We start from the raw sequence: 25,675 nt of genomic DNA, 5'->3' as shown, positions 1-25,675 counted from the left end.
CACGAATCTGAGCCTAAAACCCTGGTCTATAAGACAAAAGTGCTTGACTGAATTGTCTCTAAGGTGCCACTGTGCTCTGAACCAACAGGCAACATTACACTTCAATATTAAATCACACAACATACATGCATATTGAAACATTTCACTGTACCCCATAAATATGCACAATTATTATGTGTCAACTGAAAACATGACTTAATCTTAAAAAAGCACTTGATGCTTGTAAGGCATCCTAACAGGTGTGAGGAGATCCATGTGAGTCAGCCACACCCCGACCCCTACAGACCCCCAAATCCAGGTTTTATCATGGCGAGGGTCTTTGTGTAGGAGAATTAGGTGGAAGTGGAACCAAGAGTCAGGGAATTTATATCCTCACTTCAGCTCCTTTATAAGGACCAATGCCAAGACACGTAATTATATCTTCATTTTTCTAAGAATAAGATAGGACTTAATTACCTCAAAGTAATGACATGAAAACTAACTACCAAAGCCCTCCAATGTCTTGAAAACTTGCTACATTCATGCATGGGGTTATTACTGTCACTGTGTGTGCGTGCAGACCTGGCTGCAGGAGGGGCACAGAGACAAAAGCATGGGGCTCCCCGTCCTGCCGTCTCCCCGCAGACTGACCTGCTGGCTCCAGCCAAGGGTCAGCATGCTCTTCTGGAAAGAGCCGGATGGAAACACTTTTGGCTTTGTGGGCCATATGATGTCTCTCGCAGCCATTCAGCTCTGCTGTTGCAGGGCAAAGGCAGCTGTAAATGACTGAGCATGGCTATGTGCCAAGAAAACCATTTTGGACATAGAAATTTGCGTTTCATGTAATTTTCACATCATGGAATATTATTCTTTTGACTTTTTCCCTAACCATTTAGAAACGAACACCATTCTTAGCTCACACGCCTCACTACAGGCTGGTGGCGGAATGTGGCCTATGGGCGATAGTCTGGTAACCCCTGGTTGAAGCTTTTGACAAAGTGAGAGTATCACTATAATTTAAAGTTTCATTAATTTGTAGCAAAATAAAAATATCATTTGGAGATTCAATGGCATACAATTATTTTATTTTCGACTTCTACTGGTGAGTTTTATAGCTAACCTAAAAAGAAAAATTTGTTTAAATCAGAATTGTCACAATTTAAAACAAGCTTAAAAGTGACTTATTCTAGGTTAATGAACTGTTTCTGGTGAGAAGAAAAGGATCAAAGCAGTGTGGGCTCAGATGCAATGAGCATGTTCTACCTCATTCTTTTCTCATCAAAGTCCTGAATATGAATATGGCAACAAGAAGGAGAAAAAAAAAACCTAAAAAATAACATGAGTTTATCCAAGGCTGGGCAGAGCGGTGAGTTTGTGTGTCCTGACCTGAGGCCATAATCAACAGGACTAGGGGAAGATCAAGGCCCACAACACTGTTCACTTTGTGTGCTCATGCCGACAAAGTACTCATTTGTTGGGAAATGTCACAATGTTCTTCTCAACAGCCTGCAGTCCCTAGCTACGCCTCACCTGGTCTTTCGCCCTCTAAGCCTTCGCTGGCTCCTCTCAACCCCCCATTCACCCCCACACCAGAGACCATGCTGGCCCTGAGCTCTCTCCACTCCACCCCTCACCTCCCAAGTGAAGCTTCCCCTCCTGTGGGTGACACAGGCCCCTGACGGGTGTGGGCCACCAGGGGAACCCCACTCAGGTGCGCTCACACGCCACTCTCCCTCATACCCCTGGCACCTGCCCCTCAGAGCACAGGTCCAGCCAAATAGACTCAGCTGCCTGCCCCTCCCCACTTGCCATTCCCCTTCCCGGCCACCCCCACTTCCCAGATACAATGGAGAGACTCCTACTCTTTCCTAGGAGCCAGCAAGGCTCTGCCAAGGCAACTGGCCAGAACCTAACAGCTTCCACCACCCACGATTCCCAGCTCTCAGCTCCCCACACACCAAGCTCTCGTCTCACCAGGATAACTGGGGAGGCCTTTGCTTCCCTTTCAGCTTTCAGGCAGCAGAATCTAACTCCCAGGAACAACGATTTAGTGCCACCTCCCAACAGCTGCAGAGAAACTTGTATTATATCTTGAGAGCCTGGATGTGCAACATGCCACTCAATGATAGAATGCTACTGAGTTTACATTTTGCTTATTTATCTATTTTTCCGTACAAGACTTAGGCTCCAAGCATTTTCCCACAAAGAACAAGAAACAGCTCACTGCTGTTATGATTGTGAGGAGCTCCTGCTCTGTCCCCTTTGCATTTCTGGTCAAGGGTCCTTTTACCAACACCTGCTGAGCCTGTCACAGACCACCCCACCCAATGGTGATGGCAGGCGAATAAACACTTGCACCAGGCCGGGCGCGGTGGCTCACGCTTGTAATCCCAGCACTTTGGGAGGCTGAGGAGGGCGGATCACGAGGTCAGGAGATCGAGACCACGGTGAAACCCCGTCTCTACTAAAAATACAAAAAATTAGCCGAGCGTGGTGGCGGGCGCCTGTAGTCCCAGCTACTCGGAGAGGCTGAGGCAGGAGAATGGCGTGAATCCGGGAGGCGGAGCTAGCAGTGAGCCGAGATCGCGCCACTGCACTCCAGCCTGGGTGACAGAGCGAGACTCCGTCTCAAAAAAAAAAAAAAAAAAAAAAAAAAAAACAAACACTTGCACCAACTTTGCAATTCTGATAGGCTCAAAAAGTGTGTGTGTTCCTTCCATGATTCCAACAGAGCCCTGCTCCAGGCAGCCTAGGGGGGAGGGGGGGCGTCAGGGGCCGAGCCCTGCTCCAGGCAGCCTGGCAGGGTGTGTGTGTGTGTGTGTGTGTGTGTGTGTGTGTGTGTGTCAGGGGCCCATGCTCATATGCTCATGCCTCTCTACCACCGCCACCGCCCAGTTTTGCCAACTCTTTGATTTGAATTCCCTCAGGAGGACACATCTAGTTCATGAACAGAAAACATCTGGGCCTTTTTCCTGGGCAATTCTTTCCTCCACAGGTTCATGCTTCAGCATCTGCTATCATCAAAGGCACTGCCTGCAACCTCTTTCTTCAGGTGGACATTATTTGACAACAAGGGGCAAAACCAAAGGGTGAAGTCCAAGACACAACTTTAGTTTCAAACAGCCAAGAATGCATGACATAGACCACAGCTGTCATCCCTAGTAAGGCGAGAAGGAACCCTGCAGACCAAGCAGCAGATGAAGCTAGACTCTTTTCTGCCACCATCTTGAGAAATCCCCACAGCCAGCATGAATCCTAATCCTCCATGTTTAGATGTAAGCCTCTCATTAGCCTTGGTTTATGACATTTTGGTCTCAGAAAATTCAAGTGGGCTCAAAGTCTGACCAGCTTCACATACACACGAATACGTATTCAGTTCCACATGGGTAAATGCCAGGAGGGAGCCGCAAGAGACAGGAGATGGCCCAGGGCTCAGCCTGACTGGGGGTTTCAGCAGGAGTACATGCCCCAGGCACACCACGCCCTTTTCTGCACTCTGCCCCATCTTCTCCTCCCCTCATTCCGATGTTGTAAACTCCAGAGCCCTAGCTTTGCTTTCCAACCCAGGAGTCCATCCAGTGAATCAGAAAATCATTCCATGGTCATCTATATGAACATGTACGAAAGGGCTTTTGGCTTCACCAACTGCAGGTCTCACCATTGCAATCTACAAGCTCATAGCATTTCCAGGTAACAGAGAGATGAGAAATGAAAACGCCACCACAGTTATCTGAAGAGGATGATCTTGGGGAGGAAGGAAAGGCATGCCAGCATCTGTGTTTCAGCAGCACCAGCCTCTGAAGGGCCCCCCCAGGCATCCCTGTCCCAAGTGCTCCCATCAGCTCTTGAGACTAGAATTGTAGGGAACCCCAGAGAGAGGTGTCAGAGAGAGCTCTGCAAAGGTGGGGCTTTGTCTAGACACCTGCTTTGTATTTGCACAAACACTTTGCTGAACCAGACAGACTCTGCCTGTCTCAGCAAACGCTCATATATACTTTTTAAATTGCAGGTATCCATTTAATCAAGTTAATCAATGTTGGCAGGATGCTGGGTGCTGGAAAATAAAGAGGAGCAAGAACACTATCCCTTTCCTCAAAGGGGCACTAGTCTAGGAGAGGAGGGAAACGGGAAACTGAAAACCCTAAGTGGGACACTGTGGCTTCTCACCCACGAGTGTCCCTCAGAACACACTCCACACCAACCTGGCCAGGACTCTGGGATAGTGACTTGGCATGTGGATTCAGAACAAGACCCACAGTGTGAAAGGTGCTGCTGAACAAAGATAAATAAAAGGGACATCGCAGGCTCAAAGGAGGAGAGGTCGGAGAAGGTGGAGGAGACTCAGGGTCCCTGGATATGGAAGTTGCACATTTTTCAGCCTTTGCTTCAGTGACTTCATGCAATGGAAGGGGCAGGCATCTCTCTCAGTGACTGAACAAGACGAAATGCAGCACAAATCACCAGCACACAGCCACATCCCGAAAAAAACAAAACACATTTTTAAAAAATTATGTTTTGGCTGGGCGTGGCTGCTCACGACTGTAATCCCAGCACTGTGGGAGGCTGATGCAGGCCCATCACTGAAGGTCAGGAGTTCCAGACCAGTCTGGCCAACATGGTAAAACCCCATCTCTACTGAAAATACAAAAATTAGCCAGGCATGGTGGTGTGTGCCTGTAGTCCCAACTACTAGGAAGGCTGAGGTGGGAGGATGGCCTGAGCCTGGGAGGCAGAGGTTGCAGTGAGCCAAGATTGCACCACTGCACTCCAGTCTGGGCAACAGAGCCAGACCTTGTCTCAAAAAAAAAAAAAAAAAAAAAAAGAGAGAGAAAACAAATTATTATTGCACCCTGGGATGAGAGCAAAATGACTTCTGAGCGCACACCATGTGAGTGCACTCACTGGGCCTGGCCCCACGGCAGTATACGTAGTACACACTCCACTCTGCTCAATGAGAGAATAATGGCAACCATGGTATCTTGTTCTACAGAGGACTTTACAAAATGATCTGGGCATGTATCAGATTCTTACAGAACACTGGGAGAGTGGCAGGTAGATAATTCTACCTCTTTTCACATTCCTAGACAGTACATGGTATGCCCACTGACTGCAGACAGAAGCCTGAACCAGGATGCTGGACTCCAGGCCCACAAGGGCACCAGCTGTGGAGAGCTGGATGGCAACAGGAGAGTGACCCGTGACCTTGAATGTCCACAGAAACATTCCTCCTGTCACATCAATAAACAGGGTGCTGAGGGTGCCAGAGTTCATGTCCTCTTCTGCTCTGTCTCTACCTCCCCCCTTCAAGTTGTTTAAAGAGGGAGACCTCACAATTTACTTGTCCATTATATAATTCAGCCTATTGCTTAATTTACTTTACTTCTGTACTATAAAGAGATTCTGGCCAGACGTGGTGGCTCACACCTATAATCCTAGCACTTTCGCAGGCTGAGGCGAGTAGATCACTTGAGGTCAGGAGTTCAAGACCAGCCTGGCCAACATGGTGAAACCCTGTCTCTACTAAAAATACAAAAATTAGTCAGGCATGGTGGTGCATGCCTGGAATCCCAACTACCTCAGGAGGCTGAGGCATGAGAATCAGTTGAACCCAGGAGGTAGAGGTTGCAGTGAGCTGAGATCACGTCACTGCACTCCAGCCTGGGCAACAGAGCGAGGCTCTGTCTCAAAAAATTAAAAAAGAAAGATTCTAACTTAAATCCCACATACATCTATATGTATGTGTATATATGATCACAAGGGTTGTACAAACTATGTATGAAGGATCACATGTCCTATTCAAAGTTCAATCGAGCAGGTATGTTCTCTAGAACCATATACTAGAAGCACACACTGAAAGTTACAGACATGAATAGGAATACTGGCAAACACAAAACTGGCACTCAGAGACCTAACTACAAAGGGAAAACAACCGCCATCATTTCCGCTCACAGGCCTGTCCTCAGTATCCAGAAAACAGCAGCCTCCTGTCAAGTGCACAACTCTCCTTTGTCCATTACTTTAAAAAGTCATGTTTTGGCTTTCTTAAACTGTAAGTAATACTGCTTTCCTTCTTTCTTCTTTACTTATAACATTATTGCAGGTTAAGGGTTCTTGTATTCCTATGTATTTCTATGTATGTAAATGAATGTGTATATACATAAATATGTACTATGCACCTTTACACATATAATCCAGTCACCTAAATTTTTAATATGAATGTAAATATATATATATATATATGTATATTTTTTAAGGCTATATTTGAGCTATTTGAGTAGGAAAGGAATGTTGGGCAAAGAACTAACAGAGTGTTTTAAAATTCACTATGAGCAACAGTGACCCACCCACTGCCAGAAGAGCCACCTACCCGACAGTGGCTAGTGACACCAGGGCACACACCTCTGGGGCTCAATTAGCTCATTATTGAGAAAACCACAGCGAACTCCCAATGCAATGCGACTGCAACGTGAAGCAGTCAGAACAGAGTCAGAAGCTGTGGGGAGGCTGCACCTGGACCCAACTCCCTCCCCAAACCATGTCTCCACCTTTCACAGGAGGGAGCCAAGCAGGGCGGCTGAGTGGTGACTCTGACCTACCTAGGATATCAAGCTAGTCCTTGGCTGGTGGGGAGACGAGCGAAACTCACATTCTGTTTTTAGTGCCATGGTTTGTTAGAAAAACCGCCCTCCTTGTGGAAGCATTTTCCTAAGTGACCTCAGGGATCACAAGCTGCCCAGTCACAATTCTCGGAAGGAACCAATGATTAATAATAATTGGCACAGGTCCCACTTTTAACAGAACAGAACTAGAACCATGGGACAAGTCTCTGCTATGTTTGTATACACCAGTGCTGCTGAGTGGATGGCTAAGGGGAAGTGGCCTCTGTGTGATGGCTGCGTACTTATGGGAGTGCTTTTAAAACCAACCTTTTTCTACAGCATCTTTATTTAATCATGTCTTTCTCATGGAAAATGGCAGCATGGCCAGAACTCTGGACAGGGTGTCAAAAGCCTGCTTCTACTTTAGCTTTGCCAATTACAACACGGCAAGGGTGGGCACATCCACGGGGTGTGAAAATGAAGATCGAATGCGCTAAATGCCTACAAAGAACATTACATCTTCTGCTGCATTTAAATCTTGGTTTCTTTATTTTACAAATGAGAGGACACTGAAGCACAGAGAAGTTTGGTTACTTGCTGCCATGTCCTTAAGAACCTGCTCAAGACCCCATAGCTGGTGAAGGGCAGACCCAGCTCCCTCATCTGTGTGACTCTCAGACTCCAGTGCTATGTTGCCCATGTGGCCTAGGACCAGAGAACAGGACCCAGGGTTTCTTTCTGTAATACTTCTGTCTTGTTGTTTAATTCTACTGACAGGGAAGAGGGAAGCAGGTGAGGCCCCCAGACTATAATGGCAATGGCTCAGCGGCTGCTACAAACACCCACAGCCAATGGCAGCCACAACCGGGGCCCAGGAGGGAGGCCAGGGCTGCCGCTCAGCATGAAGAATGCAGATTAACCTACTGATAACATAAAATTAACATTTTAAAATTCTGTTTTTGCTTAATGGAGGAAAAAAAGGCCGCTTTTTAGATACTGATGCTATGAAATTTCTAATACAAAAAAAAATCTGGCATTGTTCATTAGTTAGACTGCTATGCTATGAGAATTAGTTTATGAATTAAACCTAGTATTGAAAGTTGTGGCTGCGTGTGGTGGCTCACACCTATAATCCCAGCACTTTGGGAGGCCCAGGCGGGAGGATGGCTTGAGCCCAGGAGTCTGAGACCAGCCTAGGCAACATAATGAGATGTCGTCTCCGCACACACGTACATGCACATGCACGCACACACATATAAATTAGCCAGGGTGGCACATGCCTGTGGTCCCAGCTACCCAGAAGGCTGAGATGGGAGGCTCACTTGGGCCTATGGGGCAGAGGTTGCAGTGAGCAGGGACTGAGCCATTGCATTCCAGCCTGGGCAACAGAGTGAGTCTTATCACCAAAAAAAAAAAAAAAAAAAACAAAAAAAAGGTGTGAGGTGATTTTTTTTTTTTTTTTTGAGACTGAGTTTTGCTCTTGTTGCCCAGGTTGGAGTGCAATGGCACGATCTCAGCTCATATCAACCTCCGCCTCCCGGTTTCAAGCGATTCTATTGCCTCAGCCTTGCAAGTAGCTAGGATTACAGGCACATGCCTGGCTAATTTTTGTATTTTTAGTAGAGATGAGGGTTCACCATGTTGGCCAGGCTGGGCTGGAACTCCTGACCTCAGGTGATCCACCCACCTCGGCCTCCCAAAGTGTTGGGATGACAGATGTGAGCCACCGCACCTGGCCTAAGTTATGAGGTTTGAGTAAAAGCCATTTATAAATGAAACTTAGTTTTTCCCATTAGAAAAACAAGTAAAACAAATGCAACTAAACTACAGCTATGGATAAATCAATAACCATGATCAGATGGCATTGATAAAGCAGAATTTTAAGATTCCATCCATAGGTGACTTGACCTTGGGATATTCTAACAGGAAACAACACCCAGTACCCAGGTCCACAAGGGTGCAGCCACAGAGGAGAGCTGTGGAACTTAGCTGTGATTGGGCCATTTTGTGAAATTAAAGAAATAAGCACTCCCAGAGGGCATGTTTGAATACAAACAATAGAGGCTGTGAACCTCCTAGCTGAGGTGCACCCTCTCCCTCATATGAAGTTCTTTACTGAACACTTGCCACAGGCAAGGCGCCAGGAGGGATCCAGGAAGGTGCCAGGCAGCCCCACCCTTGAGCCAACAGCCATCTGGGAGGCAGGCCAGGGGAGGGCCAAAACTGCTAACACCAGAAATTAATAAGGTTTACAGAGAACCACATAGGCTATTCTCTTCAAATCACTAGCCTATAAAGGCAGTATTGAGAAATACAAGTTTCACAAAACTGGAACTGAGGCAGCACCTACTAGTACCTCATCTGGCTGCTCATCCCAGAGCCCTTACAGAGACAAAGACAAACTACTGCATCACGAAAAGATCCTGACTAAAATACCTTCCTGATCTTTTCTGTGAAACTTCAGCTACAATGGGAAAGAGAGCGCTGGACTGCACAGCTGTCTTCTGGGCAGTGACAACTAACTGGTCATGTCTGTACCTGTAGATTTACAAGCTGCGAGGTGGATTTTCCTTGGAGGCACAAGGCCTGTGCAATAAACGCATGCAAATCCTCCAGGCAAAGAGTGTCCACCTGAAAAGGACAGAGAATGACCAGTGTTAGGCTACAGGAAAAATTAAACATTTCTTACAAATTGATCTCAGTTATTAACTATGAGTGTGTGTATAGGTGCAAACACGCACACACAGGCACATACAGGCACACGCACAGTCACCCACATGTGCACACAAGCACACAGAGGTGCACACATATAGGTGCACGCACAGGCATGCACACACACACGGGCACACATGTACACACAGGTGTATACACAGGCACACACACAGGTGCACAAACAGGCACATGCACAGGCACACACATGGTGCATCAGACCTCAGGTAGCAGACAGTGTGCAGGTGGAGAGAGCACAGCCTCTTCACACCATCCTTGGCTCCTGGCTGTGAAGCTCTCTCTATGGTATCCCCAGTTGTGCACACAACTCACAGCCCAGCTGGAAGGGGAGCCTGAATTTCTAGTCGGGGATAGACTCTAACAAGGCAGAACTCTATAGAACATCTGGGAATAATCATGAGGTGCCAACCAAGACCAGGTCTTAGAGCCAGACAGGTGATCACGTTTGGCACAAATTGCACAGAGCAAACAGTTCAGGGGTTTTCAGAGAGCGAGTATCCACAGCTGGGCTGAGCTGGGGTCATCATCCACTTTCGGCAACCTAGAGGAAACCTGTGTCCTCGAATCCTAGTTGAGAGTAAATCAGAACCCAATATGTGACCCTACTAATCTTCTGTGGAATCAAAAGATGCAACAAAAGTGAGAAAAGGAAGGAGAGACAGAGGAACAAGAGACAGCAAAGGACAGACTGAGCATCGCTCGGTGTGGAGTAGATGATGGAGATAAGGAGAGGGTGTGAAGAGTGAGGAAGACATGGACGGTCCAGACCCCATCAAGAGCAGACAGTGCCATCCCTTCCCCTGCCCCCCATGGTGAGGAGGTTGAGCCATTCCTCTCCCAGACCCCATCAAGAGAAGACAGTGCCATCCCTTCCCCTGCCCCACAGTGAGGAGGTCGAGACATTCTCTCCCAGCCACCGAGTTCAGCTACCCAGATAAAGGCAGAACATGCCCGCTGACTGAACGAGTCCACAGCATCCTAAGACCACAAGAGCTGCTTCTCACAGAAGAGCACCTTCTGTGGCAAGTAAAGGCTTGCGGAAAAAGAAACAGAAAGCCAACAGTAAACCCATGAACAACAACTTCATTGATTCTTCTTGGATATTAAAAATGGCTAACATGCCTATTTGCAACAAAAACAACCCCATCATAGATCAGAGCACTCCTGTGCTCCCCTGGAGGATGGCGGCATTTGCTTCCACCAGGGTGGGGGTGCTGACTGCCGCTTGGACCTGCTGATGCTCTTACTCACCATGTCACTATCCTAGTCCACTTTTATTCCAAGTAAGTGTTGCCTTGGAATAAAAGGAATATAAAATATATGCATTTCTATAATGTAAACTTGCCTTTCCAGAGGATATTCTCAGATGAGTCTTTAATAAAATCATTTGTGGCTATTGTTAACTGGGAGGTCAGACCAAATGAGAGTACAGTTGACCTCTGACAATACAGGCTTGAATTGCATAGGTTCACTTATATGTGGATTTTTTTTCAACCAAACGCAGATGGAAAAATACAGTGTTCATGGGATGTAAAACCCGAATATAAAGGGCCAAATTTTCAAATCTGTAGGCTCCACAGGCTGGCCGCAGGACTTGAGGATGCATGGATTTTGGCATCCTTGGGGGTCCCGGGACCAATTCCTCACATATACCAAGACACAACTGTATTTAGTTTCTCTGTCATTTTCGTGCACTGAACAGTATGCTATTTTATCCCATATTACACATCAAAACATCGGATTTAGGCTTAATATATAAAACTGTAATATTTTTATAAATGTATCTTTTTAGCCTTATTAATTCTGAGGGTTATTATCCCTGTGAATAATACAGCATCTTCTTCATCTAGTGAATACCAAATTGATTTGTCAATCCGTTGTTTTCTAGTTTTTAAAAGTTCCAATTTAAACATCTCCTTTAAAGACAAGTTACCAAGTCTGCTCACGCCAACTTGCACTAAAGAGATTTTATTTAAAAGGTCTTTATTAATAGAAAAAAGATAAAGTGGAAATTTTCCTCCTGACACTTGTCTTGCTTCAGGTTTATATAAATAGGGATGTGATGTTACTGTTCTGGGGTCCTGGGCTTTTTCTGCTTGAAGTGAATTTAAAGAACTGGCAGTCACCTGCACAGTGATGGGAAGGCAGAGCTGCGCTGCATGACCACACACAGGATCAGCAAGCATCGTTAATATGGAACAGCAGGTAGTGTGTCCCTCCTGGAGGGCCGACAATGGCCTCCCCATGGTTGTGCACACACATGGTATCAAGAACAAAACACATGTATTTTTATGGGTGAGAAAAGTCAGCTTACTGGCTACCCGCCACTTCTCAAGTCCCACTATGACTCAATGGTAACTACAGACACCTGTAGATTATTAGAAAATAGAAAATATTAACCAATAGTGCATACATGCATATTTAATATATAATATCAAAAGAAATATCTTTTTACATTTTTTTCCTCCAACATTTATTTTAAGTTTGGGGGTATATGTGCAGGATGTGCAGGCTTGTTACATAGGTAAACATGTGCCATGATGGGTTGCTGCACAGATCATATCATCACCTAGGTATCAAGCCCAGTATCCATTAGCAATTCTTCTTGATGCTCTCCTTCCCCCTCCCCGACCCCTCGACAGTCCCCAGTGGGTGTTGTTCCCTGCCATGTGACCCTGTGTTCTCATCATTCAGCTCCCACTTATAAGTGAGAACATGCAGTATTTGGTTTTCTGTTCCTGTGTTCGTTTGCTGAGGATAATGGCCTCCAACTCCATCCATGTCCCTACAAAGGACATGATCTAGTTCCTTTTTATGGCTGCATAGTATTCCATGGTGTATATGTACCACATTTTCTTTACTCAGTCTATCACTGATATGCATTTAGGTTGATTCAATGTCTTTGCTATTGTGAATAGTGCTGCAGTGAACATACGCACGCATGTATCTTTATAATAGAATGATTTCTATTCCTTTGGGTAGATTCAATAATGGGATTGCTGGGTCAAATAGTATTTCTCCTCTAGGTCTCAGAGGAATCACCACACTGTCTTCCACAATTGTTGAACTAATTTATACTCCCACCAACAGTGTAAAAGTGTTCCTGTTTCTCCGCAACCTCGTCAGCATTTGTTTTGACTTTTTAATAATAGCCATTCTGATTGGCATGAGATAGTACCTCATTGTGGTTTTGATTTGCATTTCTCTAATGATCAGTGATGTTGAACTTTTCTTCATATGTTTCTTGGCCACATATATGTCCTTTTTTTTTTTTTTGATATAGAGTCTCACTCTATTGCCTAGGCTGGAGTGCAGTGGCGTGATCTCAGCTCACTGAAAGCCAGGTTCATGCCATTCTCCTGCCTCAGCCTCCCAAGTAGCTGGGATTACAGGTGCCCACCATCATCTCTGGCTAATTTTTTTTTTTTTTTTTTTGGACAGACAGGGTTTCACCGTGTTAGGACGGTCTCGATCTCCTGACCTCGTGATCTGCCTGCCTCAGCCTCCCAAAGTGCTGGGATTATAGGTGTGAGCCACCATGCCCGGCCATATGTCCTCTTTTGAGAAGTGTCTGTTCATGTCTTTTGCCCACTTTTTAATGGGATTGTTTGTTTGCTTTTTTTCTTGTAAATCTGTTTAAGTTATTTGTAGACTCTGGATATTAGACCTCTGTCAGATGAATAGATAGTAAAAATTTTCTCCCATTCTGTAAGTTGTTTACTCTGATGATAGTTTATTTTGCTGTGCAGAAGCTCTTTAATTAGATCCCATTTGTCAATTTTTGCTTTTGTTGCAGTTGCTTTTGGTGTTTTCATCATGAAGTCTTTACCCATGCCTATGTTCTGAATGGTATAGCCTAGATTTTCTTCTAGGGTTTTTATACTTTTGGGTTTACATTTAAGTCCTTAATCTATCTTGAGTTAATTTTTGTATATAGTGTAATGAAGGGATCCAGTTTCAATTTTCTGTATATGGCTCAGCCATTTATCCCAGCATCATTAATTAAACAGGGAGTCCTTTCCCTATTGCTTATTTTTGTCAAGTTTGTCAAAGATCAGATGGTTGTAGATGTGTGGTCTTATTTCTGAGTTCCCTATTCTGTTCCATTGGTCTGTTTCTGTTCCTGTATGAGTACCATGCTGTTTTGGTTACAGTAGCCTTGTAGAATAGTTTGAAGTCGGGTAGTCTGATGCCTCCAGCTTTGCCCTTTTTGCTTAGGATTGTCTTGGCTATTCAGGCTCTTTTTTGGTTCTGTATGCATTTTAAAATCTTTTTTTTCTAATTCTGTGAGGAATGCCAATGGTAGTTTAATGGGAATAGCATTGAATCTATAAATTACTTTGGGCCATATGGCCATTTTCACAATATTGATTCTTCCTATCCATGAGCATGGAATGGTTCTCCATTTGTTTGGGTCCTCTCTGATTTCTTTGAGCAGTAGTTTTTAGTTCTCCTTAAAGAGGTCCTTCACTTCCCTTGTTAGCTGTATTACTAGGTATTTTATGCTTTTTGTAGCAATTGTGAATGGGGGTTTATTTGTGATTTGCTTTCCTGTTGTTGGTGTATAGGAATACTGGCGATTTTATATCCTGAGACTTTGCTGAAGTTAGTTCCCAGGGATAAAGTCAACTAGATCATGGTGGATAAGCTTTTTGATCTGCTGCTGGATTTGGTTTGCCAGTATTTTAGTGAGGATTTTTGCATCAATGTTCATCAAGGATATTGGCCTGAAGTTTTCTTTCTTTGTTCTATGTCTACCAGGTTTTGGTATCAGGATGATGCTGGCCTCACAGAACAAGTTAGAAAGGAGTCCTTCCTTTTCAATATTTTGGAACAGTTTCAGTAGAAATGGTGCCAGCTCTTCTTTGTACCTCTGGTAGAAGTCAGCTGTGAATCCGTCTGGTTCTGGATTTTTTTGTTTGGTAAGCTATTTATTATTGCCTTAATTTCAGAACTCATTATTGGTCTATTCAGGGATTCAATTGGTCTATTCATGGATTCAATTTCTTCCTGGTTCAGTCTCAGGAAGGCATATGTGTACAGGAATTTATCAATGTCATCTAGATTTTCTAGTTTAGGTGCACAGAGGTGTTTACAGTATTCTCTGATGGTTGCTTATATTTCTGTGAGGTGAGTGGTGATAACCCCCTTATCATTTCTGATTGTATTTATTTGATTCTTCTCTCTTCTTTATTAACGTAGCTAGTGGTCTATTAATTTAAAAAAAAACAGCTCCTGGATTCATTGATTTTTTTTAAAGGGTTTTTTGTGTCTCTATCTCCTTCAGTTCAGCTTTGATCTTGGTTATTTCTTGTGTTCTGCTAGCTTTGGGGTTTTCTTTTGCTCTTGGTTCTCTAGTTCTTTTAGTAGAGATGTCAGGTTGTTAACTTGAGATCTTTCTAGCATTTTAGTGCTATAAATTTCCCTCTTAACATTGCTTTAGCTGCAGCCCAGAGATTCTGGTAAGTAGTCTCTTTGTTCTCATTACTTTTACTATTTAACCAAGAGTCATTGAGGGGCAAGTTGTTCAATTTCCATGTAGTTGTGTGGTTCTGAGTGAATTTCTTAATCTTGAGTTCGAATATGACTGCTCTGTGGTCTAAGAGACTGTTTGTTATCATTTCAGCTCTTCTGCATTTGCTGAGATGTGTTTTACTTCCGATTATGTGATCCATTTTAGAGTAAGTGCCGAGCAGAAATGAGAAGAATGTATATTATGTTGAATCTGGGTGGAGAGTTCTATAGCTATCTATCAGGTCCAAGTGATCCAGAGCTGAGTTCAGGTCCTGAATGTCTTCATTAATTTTCTGTCTTGATGATCTAATATTTGTCAGTGGGGTGTTAAAATCTCCCACTATTATTGTGTGGGAGTCTCTTTGTGGGTCTCTAAGAACTTGCTTTGTGAATCTGGGTGCTCTTGTACCGGGTGCATATATACATAGGATAGTTAGCTCTTCTTGTTAAATTGAATCCTCTACCATTATGTAATACTCTTGTCTTTTTTTAATCTTTATTGGTTTAAAGTCTGTTTTGTCAGAAACTAGGATTGCAACCTCTGCTTTTTTCTGTTTTCCATTTACTTGGTAAATTTTCTTCTAACCCTTTATTTTGAGCCCATGTGTGTCTCTGCACATGTGATGGGTCTCTTGAAGACAGCATATGGATGGGTCATGGCTCTTTATCCAGCTTGCCATTCTGTGCCTTTTAACTGGGGCATTTAGCCCATTTACGTTTAGGGTTACTATTGTTATGTGTGAATTTGATCCTGTCATCATGATGCTAGTTGGTTATTTTGCAGACTTGTTTATGTGGTTGCTTCACAGTATCAGTGGTCTGTGTACTTCAGTGTGTTTTTGTAGTGGCTGGTAATGGTTTTGGCTTTCCATATTTAATGCTTCCTTCAAGAGTTCTTGCAAGGCAAGTCTGTTGGTGACAAATTCCCTAAGCATTTGCTTGTCTGAAAAGGATCTTATTTCTCCTTCGCTTATGAAGTCAGTTTGGTTGGATATAAAATTCTGGGTTGGAAATTCTTAAGAATGTTGAGTATTGGCCCTCAATCTCTTTTGGCTTGTAGGGTTTCTGCTGAGAGGTCTGCTGTTAGTCTGATGGGTTTCCCTTTGTAGGTGACCTGGCCTTTCTCTCTGGCTGCCCTTAACATTTTTTCTTTCATTTCAACCTGGAGAATCTGATGATTATGTGTCTTGGGGTTGATCTTCTCATACAGTATCTTACTGGGGTTCTTTGTATCTCCTGAATTGGAATGTTGGCCTATCTTGCTAGGTTGAGGAAGTTCCCCTGAATGATATCCTAAAGTACGTTTTCCAACTTGCTTCCTTTCTCCCCATCTCTTTCAGGTACCCCAATCAGTCGTAAGTTTGATCTCTTCACATAATCTCATACTTTTTAGAGGTTTTGTTAATTCCTTTTAATTCTTTTGTCTCTACTCTTGTCTGCCTATCTTAATTCAGAAAGATAGTCTTCAAGCTCTGAGATTCCTCTGCTTGGTCTATTCTGCTATTGATACTTGTAATTGCACTGTGAAGTTCTTATGTTGTGTTTTTCAGCTCCATCAAGTTGATTATGTTCCCCTCTAAACCGGCTATTATGGCTATCAGCTCCTGTAGTTTTATCATATTTCTTAGCTTCTTCACATTGGATTACAACATGCTCCTTTAGCTTGGCGAAGTTCATTATTACCCACCTTCTGAAGCCTACTTCTGTCAATTTAGGCATTTTAGCCTCAGCCCAGTTCTGTGTCCTTGCTGGAGAGGTGTTGCAGTCATGTGGAGGAGAAAAGGCACTCTGGCTTTTTCAGTTTTCAGCATGTTTGCATTGATTCTTTCTCATCTTTGTAGGCTTATCTATCTTTGACCTTTGAGATCTCTAACCCTATCCATAACCTTTGAATGAGGTTTTTGTGGGGTCTTTTGTTTTCTGTTTTTCTTTTAACAGGCCATTCTACTGTAGGGCTGTTGCAGTTTGCTGGGGGTCCACTCCAGATGCCAGTTGCCTCAGTTTCTCCTATACCTGGAGGTATTAACAGTGAATACTGTGAAACAGCAAAGATAGCGGCCAGCTCCTTCCTCTGGAAGCTCTGTCCTAGCGGTCACTGATCTGTTGCTGGCCCACACCCACCTGTAGGAGGTGGCTGAAGACCCCTACTGGGAGGACTCACCCAGTCAGGAGGAACAGGATCAGGGATCTGGCTGCTTTTTGGTAGAGCCAACGTGCTGCACTGGAGGTGGGGGACCCTTCCTCGTCCGGACTGCCTGTATTCTCCAAAGCTGGCAGGCTGAAGCAGGTAAGTTGACTGAACTGTGGCTGTCCCTCTTCCTGGGAACTTGGACCCTTCTAAGGTGGACTCTAATTCACTGCCATTGGCCGGCTGGGATTCCAAGCCAGTGGGTCTTAAATTGTGAGGTGCCATGGAAGTGCAGCCTGCAGAATGATGCCACTTGGCTCCCTGGATTCAGCCCCTTTCCTAGGGATATGTACGGACAGATTTCTTGTCTTGCCAGGGATCCCAGAGCCAGAGTATGTAAAACTCTTGGGTCTCTGTGTATACCTGAGCGGCTGCTCTGCTGAGACTCCAAACAGCTCTGTGTATCGGACCCAAGGCTGTGGTGGTATGGGCTAATGAAGGGATCTGATACATGGGTTGCAAAGATCCATGGGAGAAGCATGGTTTCCCAGGCAGGGTCACAAATCACTCACGGCTTCCCCTGGCTGGGGGTGGGGGTTCCTTTGGCTCCATACTGTTCCCAGGTGGGGCACTGCCCTCCACCCCTAGTTTACTTCATTCTCTATGGGTTGTGTTGTTTGTCTAGTAAGTCCCAAAGTGAAAATCTCAGTATTTCAGTTGAAGGTGCTGAATTCATTTGCCCCTTTTCATTCCTCTCTGTGAGTGCCACGGACCGCAGCTGCTTCTAATTGGCCATCTTGGATTCATCTCCTCTCTTTTAACATCTACATTTTAAATAGTTCCTGACATCCTACATTAATTTATAATCTGCTATGTCTTGAGCAAATAAAGAAGTAATCTACTCAAAATGGTAAGGCAAAAACTAAGGTTTACATTGGTGCATGTGAAACCAATAATGAAGCAATAAAACCTCTAAGCACTACTTAACCATATCACATCTTACAAAATGCAAAATGTAGAGCAAGCTATAGAACGGGCAGAGCCAAGAGGACATTTAGAAACAAAAAATCAGTCCAAGATTCCCTTGAGATGTATTTCTACAATAAGAGTACATTTCTTAAAGACAATCAGTAATTTGTAAAGTAAATTCAGGTTTGAAAAAATAATTCTATAATTGTCTATTCCAGGTAAGTGAACACTGAATGGCTATGCCAATGGAGACCCACCATATAGGGAGGTCAGAGAAGCTGAGACGATGGCTTGAAGGAGTGAAGAAAGCTTATGAGACATCTTAACAGCCTGAAGAAGTAGACACTTTGTCAACAATGGGACAAAAATCATCTTAAATCACAGAGCCAGGGAGGGAGGTGGGGAGGAGCAAAGCAGAGAAAGAGGGGCTGGGAGATGGGAGCATTCTCAGCCTTTCTTTTACTAAAGGTGTCCAAGCACGTGCATGTAGAAAACTATTAAAAAGGGGAATCCTTTAACTGATTTTTATGATTTTCACATATAAACTACGCATAAAACTAATGCAAAAGAAACAGTCCACCTTGTCGAGTGAGCCTAAATGAAGGATCTGCCACTACAATCTCTAGCTCGGCAGGATGGGAGGACATAAATAATGAAGATTATGACACCTGACATCGCCCCAACAGCCCTAGGAGGCAGCTACTAAGATTATCTCATTTTCAGATTAGAAAATGAAGGCATATAATCAATAAACATTCGCTGGATGATGGAATGAAACTGACATAGGAAAAAGCTGAAGTAATCTGTCCAGAGGCAAAGAGCTATGAGAAGCTAGGTCTCTAGCCAGGTCCTTTCTCACCTTTACACTAAAACCCAGAAACAAGAACCACCCCCCAAACAATGCCACGAGGACAGAGGAGGTACACTATGGTCCACGAAGTTTGAGAAAGTTTAGTCAAGGCCAGAGCAGCTTCCATCACCTGCAAGACTTCCTAAGTCTCTAATACGATCTCTAAAGCTGAGGTAGTGACAGAGTTTCTCGTACGTATTTTGCCATACAATCTTCTTTTTATTTTTAGAGCACTTCAAAGGACTAATAATGTTCCATGGAACAGACACTGGAAAAAGACGATCCGGGACACCAGCCATGGCAATATCCCGCACGCTCCCTCTCATAAAGTAAGCGCAGGCTGCAGTGACTGGAATGGGCAGCTGGACATTACCTGGACAAAGAGGTAGATCAAGAGGCAGCACAAAGCTTGAAACGGGCTTTCGACAGCCTGCAGCTCTTCTCTTGAGGAGGAAAGATTGAAACAGGCTAGGAGTGTGTCCAAGCGCCGAACCTGTATTTCTGGCTCTTGGTTCAGCCATAATATTTTCAAACTAGGCGTTCCCCCTAGTTAAGAAAAAAAGTCCATTAACTATTGTTCTTTGCAGCACAGAGTTATAATATGCTCCTTGTAGAAATACAGTAAAAGGAAACAAATCTCTTCCCTTCCTGATGTAAAAGGAACTAGAAAGTAAACATGATAAGATTCGTGTTTTTTTTTTAAAAGCCCAAACCTAAAGGGCTGGCATATGTACGTTTCAATGAAAACATTCCTTCTTTTTTTAATGGCTAAATTTTGAGGGATACTGCACTTTTGACCATTAAGAATGCTTTCAGAACATCTTTCAAATGTGCTGTCCCAAGGATATAAGAAGGTACTGCTGCCCTGCAGTATCACAGCTCTGATGGAGCACTTGGATAAAACGTCATCCATCTACCCCTTTAGTTTGCTCTCTTACTTTCCTAAATTAATGGTTTTCAACCTTTCATGTGCAAAAGAATCAACTGTAGAGATTGTAAAAAATGCATTTTCCTGGGATCTATATGCAGAAACTATGATTTGATTAGATAGGTATGGGTGCCTGGAAGTCTGCATTTTAACAACTCAGAAGACTTGGATGCAGGCAATCTGTGGACCCCAGGCTTTGGAAAGCACTTTCCTAAAACTATTAAATAAACAGAAATTCCTAAAATGTAATTTTTAGTGTTTCACTTCTATATTTTATATAGATGTTTAAATTATTAAAATCAAAAGAAAAACACCCTTACTCATTGACTGAAACCACGACAAATGATGACGACTCACACTGAGTTGCAGATGCAGGTGCAGCTCTGCTTCCACTCTGACAAACAGAAAGGTGCCGTTTCTAAGGTCAGACTTGTTAATCTGTGACTGCCGAGATGTCCGCCCTTGCTATCCACAGCTGTGATTTTTCTGTGAGGACCACTTGGCTATAAAATATATGCCAAAAGCTCAAGGCTGGCTGGGATCTAAATGTCCCTTTTGTTTACTAAGGAAACAGAACCTACTAACCAAATGGCCTCAGAGTCAAATGACCCCAAAAAGGAAATTCTTCTCTTTCTTTTCTTATGTTTCCCACGATAGCATTGACTACTCTCAGTGGTATATTTCCCACCATCAGAAGTGAAACAACTCAACAAAACTCACTTACATTTCCAAAATGGCTGAAGTATTCCCTCCACCTGAAAAGCTTTTTCATTATTTATTTCAGAGAGAGAAAAAACATTTTTCTCTTAAGAAAATGCTAAGGATAACTAGCAAAAACAACACAACCCTATGGCAGCAGTACTTAAGATAGAGATGAGTCCAAGACAACCACAAGTGTCAGTAACTACTTCTTAGAAACATACTTTCAGGAGAATAATCAACTCAGGCAACGTGTGCAGTCTCGGGACAAACCCGGCTCCTGCCTGTTTTTATGCAGCCCATGAACTAAGAAGGGCTTTCATATTTTTAAATGATTGAAAAAAAAAACAAAGTAAAAATGATATTTCATGATGCAGAAAAACCACACGAAATTCCAATTACAGCATCTGAGGCTGAGGCTCTTTACTGGACCACGTGTGCACACGTGGGTATCGTCCACGGTTCCTTCCAGGCTTCAACGACCAACCTGAGTAACCTAGACCATGTGGCCTGCAAAGCCTGAAATATTTTCTACATTATCCTTCACAGAAGTTTACTAGTCTCGGATCTAAGGTAAATAATGAATCTTCCATTATCACAGTTATTTCAAATATACTAAAGATTTTGAAAATCATTTTTTGACTACAATTCAGACAGGAAAGTATAAAGAAGAAAATAAAAACAATGTACAATTCTACCACCCAGATATAACCATATTTTGAAATACAAGTTTCTAGTCCTTTTTTAACGTGAATAAGACATTTATGAACATGGCTGAAAGGTCATGTCCCCATCAGCATGCAGGGAGATGGAGAGTGGAAAGATTTTACCTGTGTTTCATTGCTTACACATGAAAATTTAATACAAAAAAAAAAAAAAAGATTCATTACATCTATTTAGTAGAACCCAGTACAGCCATGCGCCACATAACAACATTTTGGTCACTGACAGATCTCATATATAATGGTGGTCCCGTAAGATCACAATACCCTATTTTTACTCTACCTTTTCTATGTTTAGGAATGTTTACATACACAAATGCTTGCCACTGTGTTACAGCTGCCTACAGTATTCGGCAGCCACATGCTTCACAGGTTTGTAGCCTGGGAGACATAGGCCACACCGTTTAGGTTTGTGCAAGTACATTCTATGATGTTCTCACGAGAGAATCACCTTGCGACGCATTTCTCAGAACTGATCACTGTGGCTAAGCAATGCAGGACTGTCTAGTGGAAATGATAAATGAGAGACTTCCTGAATACACAATTAGGAACAGTATTTACTTGTGATCTCTTATTCACTCCCTACAGGTTCAGACTCCATGAGATGGGCTTAGACATCCAAGTAAGAGATTTCCAGGTATCTGTCTAATAAACAAGACAGGAAGGAAGAAACACAAAATCCATCAATTGTTTACCAACATTTTTCCTACCATATTGTCACAAAAGTTTCTATGAAGGCTGAGAACTGAAGCTCCATTCATATGCACTGATACATACAATTCTAGGTGCTCTGCACCTGAGTGGCCCCACGTGAAAGATGAACAGTTGCTACCTTGGAAGAGCTTGCAGGAGAAGGTTGTGCAAATATTACAAGAGTGCGAAGGTTTTATGACAGGAGTTCCTTCCCTTTTTTTGGAGACAGTGTCTTGCTATGTTGCCCAGGCTGGTCTTGAACACCTGGCCTCAAGTGGTCCTCCCACCTAGGCCTCCCAAAGAGCTGGGATTATAGGCATGAGTCACTGTGCCCAGCCTGGTAGAGTTCTGAAGGTCAAAGAGAGTAACAAACAAATTGGGGCAGGGCATTAATAAATTTTCATGGAAGAGACTGGTGGGAACATTGGGCTGGACTTTGCTGGATAAAGGACACTTATAAACAAAACTTATTCTGGGATTGAAAGGAGGCAACAATGGACAGTGATAAAAGCCTTCCAGCCTTCCTGCCCTCTACCCAAGCACCCAACCAATCACATGCCAGGCACCAAAGGAGGTGCCGACACAGGGAAATGACTCACTGTCTGCCCTCGGGAACATTTACAATCAGTGGAGCACACTGAAACTAACCAAATACACTCATGTCCAACTACAACGTGTAGGGCAGAGGACTCCTGCTGCGGAGCAGAGACATTGTGAGGAAGAGACTTGAGCTGAGATTTGAAGAGGGGGCAGAAATGAACAAAGATGAGAGAAGAAAAAGGGAAGTTCAGGGAAGGGAAGTGTCCCAAGTGCAACAGGAACACACTGGAGGGATGCCCTAAGGAAGACCACCATCAAGTCTGCTACGCAGGAGGACTCTGGCAGCAGTGGGAAGCTGACTGGGGGAATATAAAGGCAAAAACAAGAGGCAGGCAAAGAGGTGAGGGACTGGATCCACGAAATGATTAGGGGAAGTATGCTGAGGTGACTGGGACTTCAGATCTATGGACTTGACCAGGTGGTGATGGGGACATCCACTGCAATAGAGGACAGTGGGATTCCAAGGTGGGGCTGCTCAGGAACCAGAGAGAGGCCAGCACGGCAGGCAATGGTGCAGGTGAATGGACTGAACGATCTCATCAGTTCTTCCAAGGTGGGTCTACTCAGGAACCAGTGTGAGGCCAGAACCGAAGGCAACAGTGCCAGCAAACGGACTGAACGATTCGTCGGTTCTCAGTCTTCAGAGGCCGTGACACGTAGTGACATACTAGTGAACAAAGCTGCTAAACAACTTATGGAATCAACAAGTTTTCTCTCTCTCCCACATCTTTTATTAGACCAACAGCCTTAGTATCATCTGGGAACTCAGAAATGCAAATTCTTCAGTCCCACCCTAGACTCACGCAATCAGAAATTCTAGGGGTAGGGCCCAGCAATCTGTGTTTTAACACACCAGCCAGGTGATTCGGCTGCTGAGTTTCAACAAAAAGGCTACAAAATCATTTACACACAGAAAACAAGTAACTTGCCAACAATAAAGAAATTGGCTCTTGAGGGTTCTAATGATATAATAGATTATAGAAAATCACCAGAGTAGGAAAAATGTCCTCATAAATTTCTTTAATATAAAAAATTTTCATCCTAAATTCAATCAATATTTTGCCAAGAAATATTTATTGAATGCCTACGTGAATACTAATTTAGGAGATAAGATATCTCCATAGCTCTCTCCAGAACTTGCAGGTATTTAATGGAAGATAATATACTCCAAGGTTATTGTCTTTTAATGCTACTGCCAGAACGGAACATCCTCAGAATATGCAGAAGTCCTCTGACCACTCTACAAAAAGGCTTTAATTACATAGTTACTTCTTTTCATAAATGCGGTAAAATGTTAGCTCCTCCTAGCCATACAGAGGTTTATTTCTCAGCTGACAGGTTTCCAGGCATCCTCTTACCCAGGGGAGGTTGTGGATGTTTTTGGAGGATCATTTAGATCACTTCTCTTCTAGTGGTAAACTCTCTAAAAAGAATGGCTAACTCAGGTGTGATAACTCAGGAGGGTTGCGATGCAAGGGAATTGTTAGTAAGTAATTTCAGTTTAAAGGAAATGTACTTGCATCAGAATTGGAAGGCAGACCAACGCAGGGGAGGGCAACTCAAACTTTATCTGGTGTGTAAGAGGACTCCATCCACACCCATCCAGTCATCTAGGTCTTGTATAAAGATAAGACTTTGCCAATAAAGATTGAAGGTGGCCCTCATGTTTCACCCAGAGCCTCATGGGCAGCTGAGATGTTTCCAACAAGAACTTAGAGACCAAAACAAGCAATCTGGTCCCCAGGTCACCCACCAGCATCACTTCTAAAATGCATCAGCTTCAAAAACCCCAGTACACAATTTGGTAAAAGGTTTTGTGTGAATAGATGGACAGGACAGCCTCAGGGTCTTTTCAGGAGGGACCAAGCCCCAGGGGGAAATGCAGAAGAGCAGGCAAAGGAGGCAGTTCTATGGTGGGAAGCTCTGAAGGCTGTCCTGAGAGGTGTCTGGAGGACTTGGCCCTGGGGGAGAGTTGTGAACGCACCTCCAGAGTGCCCCATTGCTGTTTCTACAGCTACAAACACAGAAGAGTGAAAGGCATGCTGGATGCTAAGCCATGGCACTTATATGTGCTTTTTAAATGGAAATACATTTTTTAATAGGTAGGTTTTTGAGTTATTTTAAGGTTATTTTCCTTGCATATTCCTAGGGTTAATAAAAACATAAAACTGCCTGGCTTGTGTCTATTTTCAGGATGTAAGAAGTGAAACTCCTTGAATTAACTTGCGTATATCTTATAGCTCAGATCATTTGTGAAAGCTTGAATTCACAAGTTCAATTTAAGTGAGTATTTATTTAGCATTGTCTGTTGGTAGATCATTCCTGACCAAAAGGAAAAAACAAAAAACAAAAAAACCAAACAAAAAAACTCAGAAAACTGGAGACACAGTCCTGACCTCTCAGCCTACATCTTTCTCCCATGCTGGATGCTTCCTGCCCTCGAATATTGGACTCCAAGGTCTTCAGTTTTGGGACTTGGACTGGCTCTCCTTGCTCCTCAGCCTGCAGACGGCCTATTGTGGGACCTTGTGGTCATGTCATGGCTATGATCGTAATCAATCCATGAACTGAAAATACTGGAGATCTGGCAAGATGGCCAAATAAGAACAGCTCTGGTCTGCAGCTCCCAGCGATTCCAACGCAGAAGGCTGGTGATTTCTGCATTTCCAACTGAGGTACCCAGTTCATCTCAATGGGACTAGTTAGGCAGTGGGTACAGCCCATGGAGGGTGAGCAGAAGCAGGGTGGGGTGCCGCCTCACCCAGAAAGTGCAAGGAGCTGGAGACCTCTCTCACCCAGCCAAGGGAAGCCATGAGGGATGGTGCTATCCAGCCCAGATCCTATGCTTTTCCCACAGTTTTTGCAATCCGCAGATCAGGAGATTCCCTCGTACGTCTACACAATCAGGGCCCTGGGTTTCAAGCACAAAACTGGGCAGCTGTTTGGGCAGACACCGAGCTAGCTGCAGGAGTTTTTTTTTGTACCCCAGTGGTGCCTGGAACCCCTGCAAGACAGAACTGTCACTCCCCTGGAAAGGGGGCTGAAGCCAGGGAGCCAAGTGGTCTCACTCAGCGGGTCCCATTTCCATGCAGCCCAGCAAGCTAAGGACCACTGGCTTGACATTCTCACTGCCAGCACAGCAGTCTGAAGTCCACCTGGGATGATCGAGCTTGGTGGGGGGAAGGGCATCTGCCATTACTGAGGCTTGGTAGGCGGTTTTCCCCTGACAGTGCTGGGAGGCTGGGAAGTTTGGACTGGGCGGAA

At 43.9% G+C, this 25,675-nt stretch overlaps 1 protein-coding gene across 12 annotated transcripts in view; it reads right to left on the bottom strand.

Moving 5' to 3' along the window:
- The window catches only part of FAM120B (family with sequence similarity 120 member B), a 103,676-nt gene that overhangs the window by 44,020 nt on the left and 33,981 nt on the right, over nucleotides 1-25,675 (bottom strand). For 7 of the 12 annotated variants that reach the window (XM_063624001.1, XM_055269849.2, XM_063623996.1 and 4 more), the window contains 2 exons: nucleotides 19,143-19,315; nucleotides 9,117-9,209 (listed from right to left, as the gene is read on the bottom strand). In XM_063624001.1, coding sequence (XP_063480071.1) covers nucleotides 9,117-9,209; nucleotides 19,143-19,315 — 266 coding nt within the window. The remainder of the gene's footprint in view (nucleotides 1-9,116; nucleotides 9,210-19,142; nucleotides 19,316-25,675) is intronic. The other 5 variants (XR_010117273.1, XR_008655414.2, XM_063624002.1 and 2 more) reach the window with 2 other exon arrangements.

Source organism: Symphalangus syndactylus, chromosome 2, assembly GCF_028878055.3.
Source record: "Symphalangus syndactylus isolate Jambi chromosome 2, NHGRI_mSymSyn1-v2.1_pri, whole genome shotgun sequence".
NCBI classification, from domain to species: domain Eukaryota; kingdom Metazoa; phylum Chordata; class Mammalia; order Primates; family Hylobatidae; genus Symphalangus; species Symphalangus syndactylus.
Note: the sequence above shows the minus strand (reverse complement) of the source record. Positions and strands in the feature narration are given on the sequence as shown.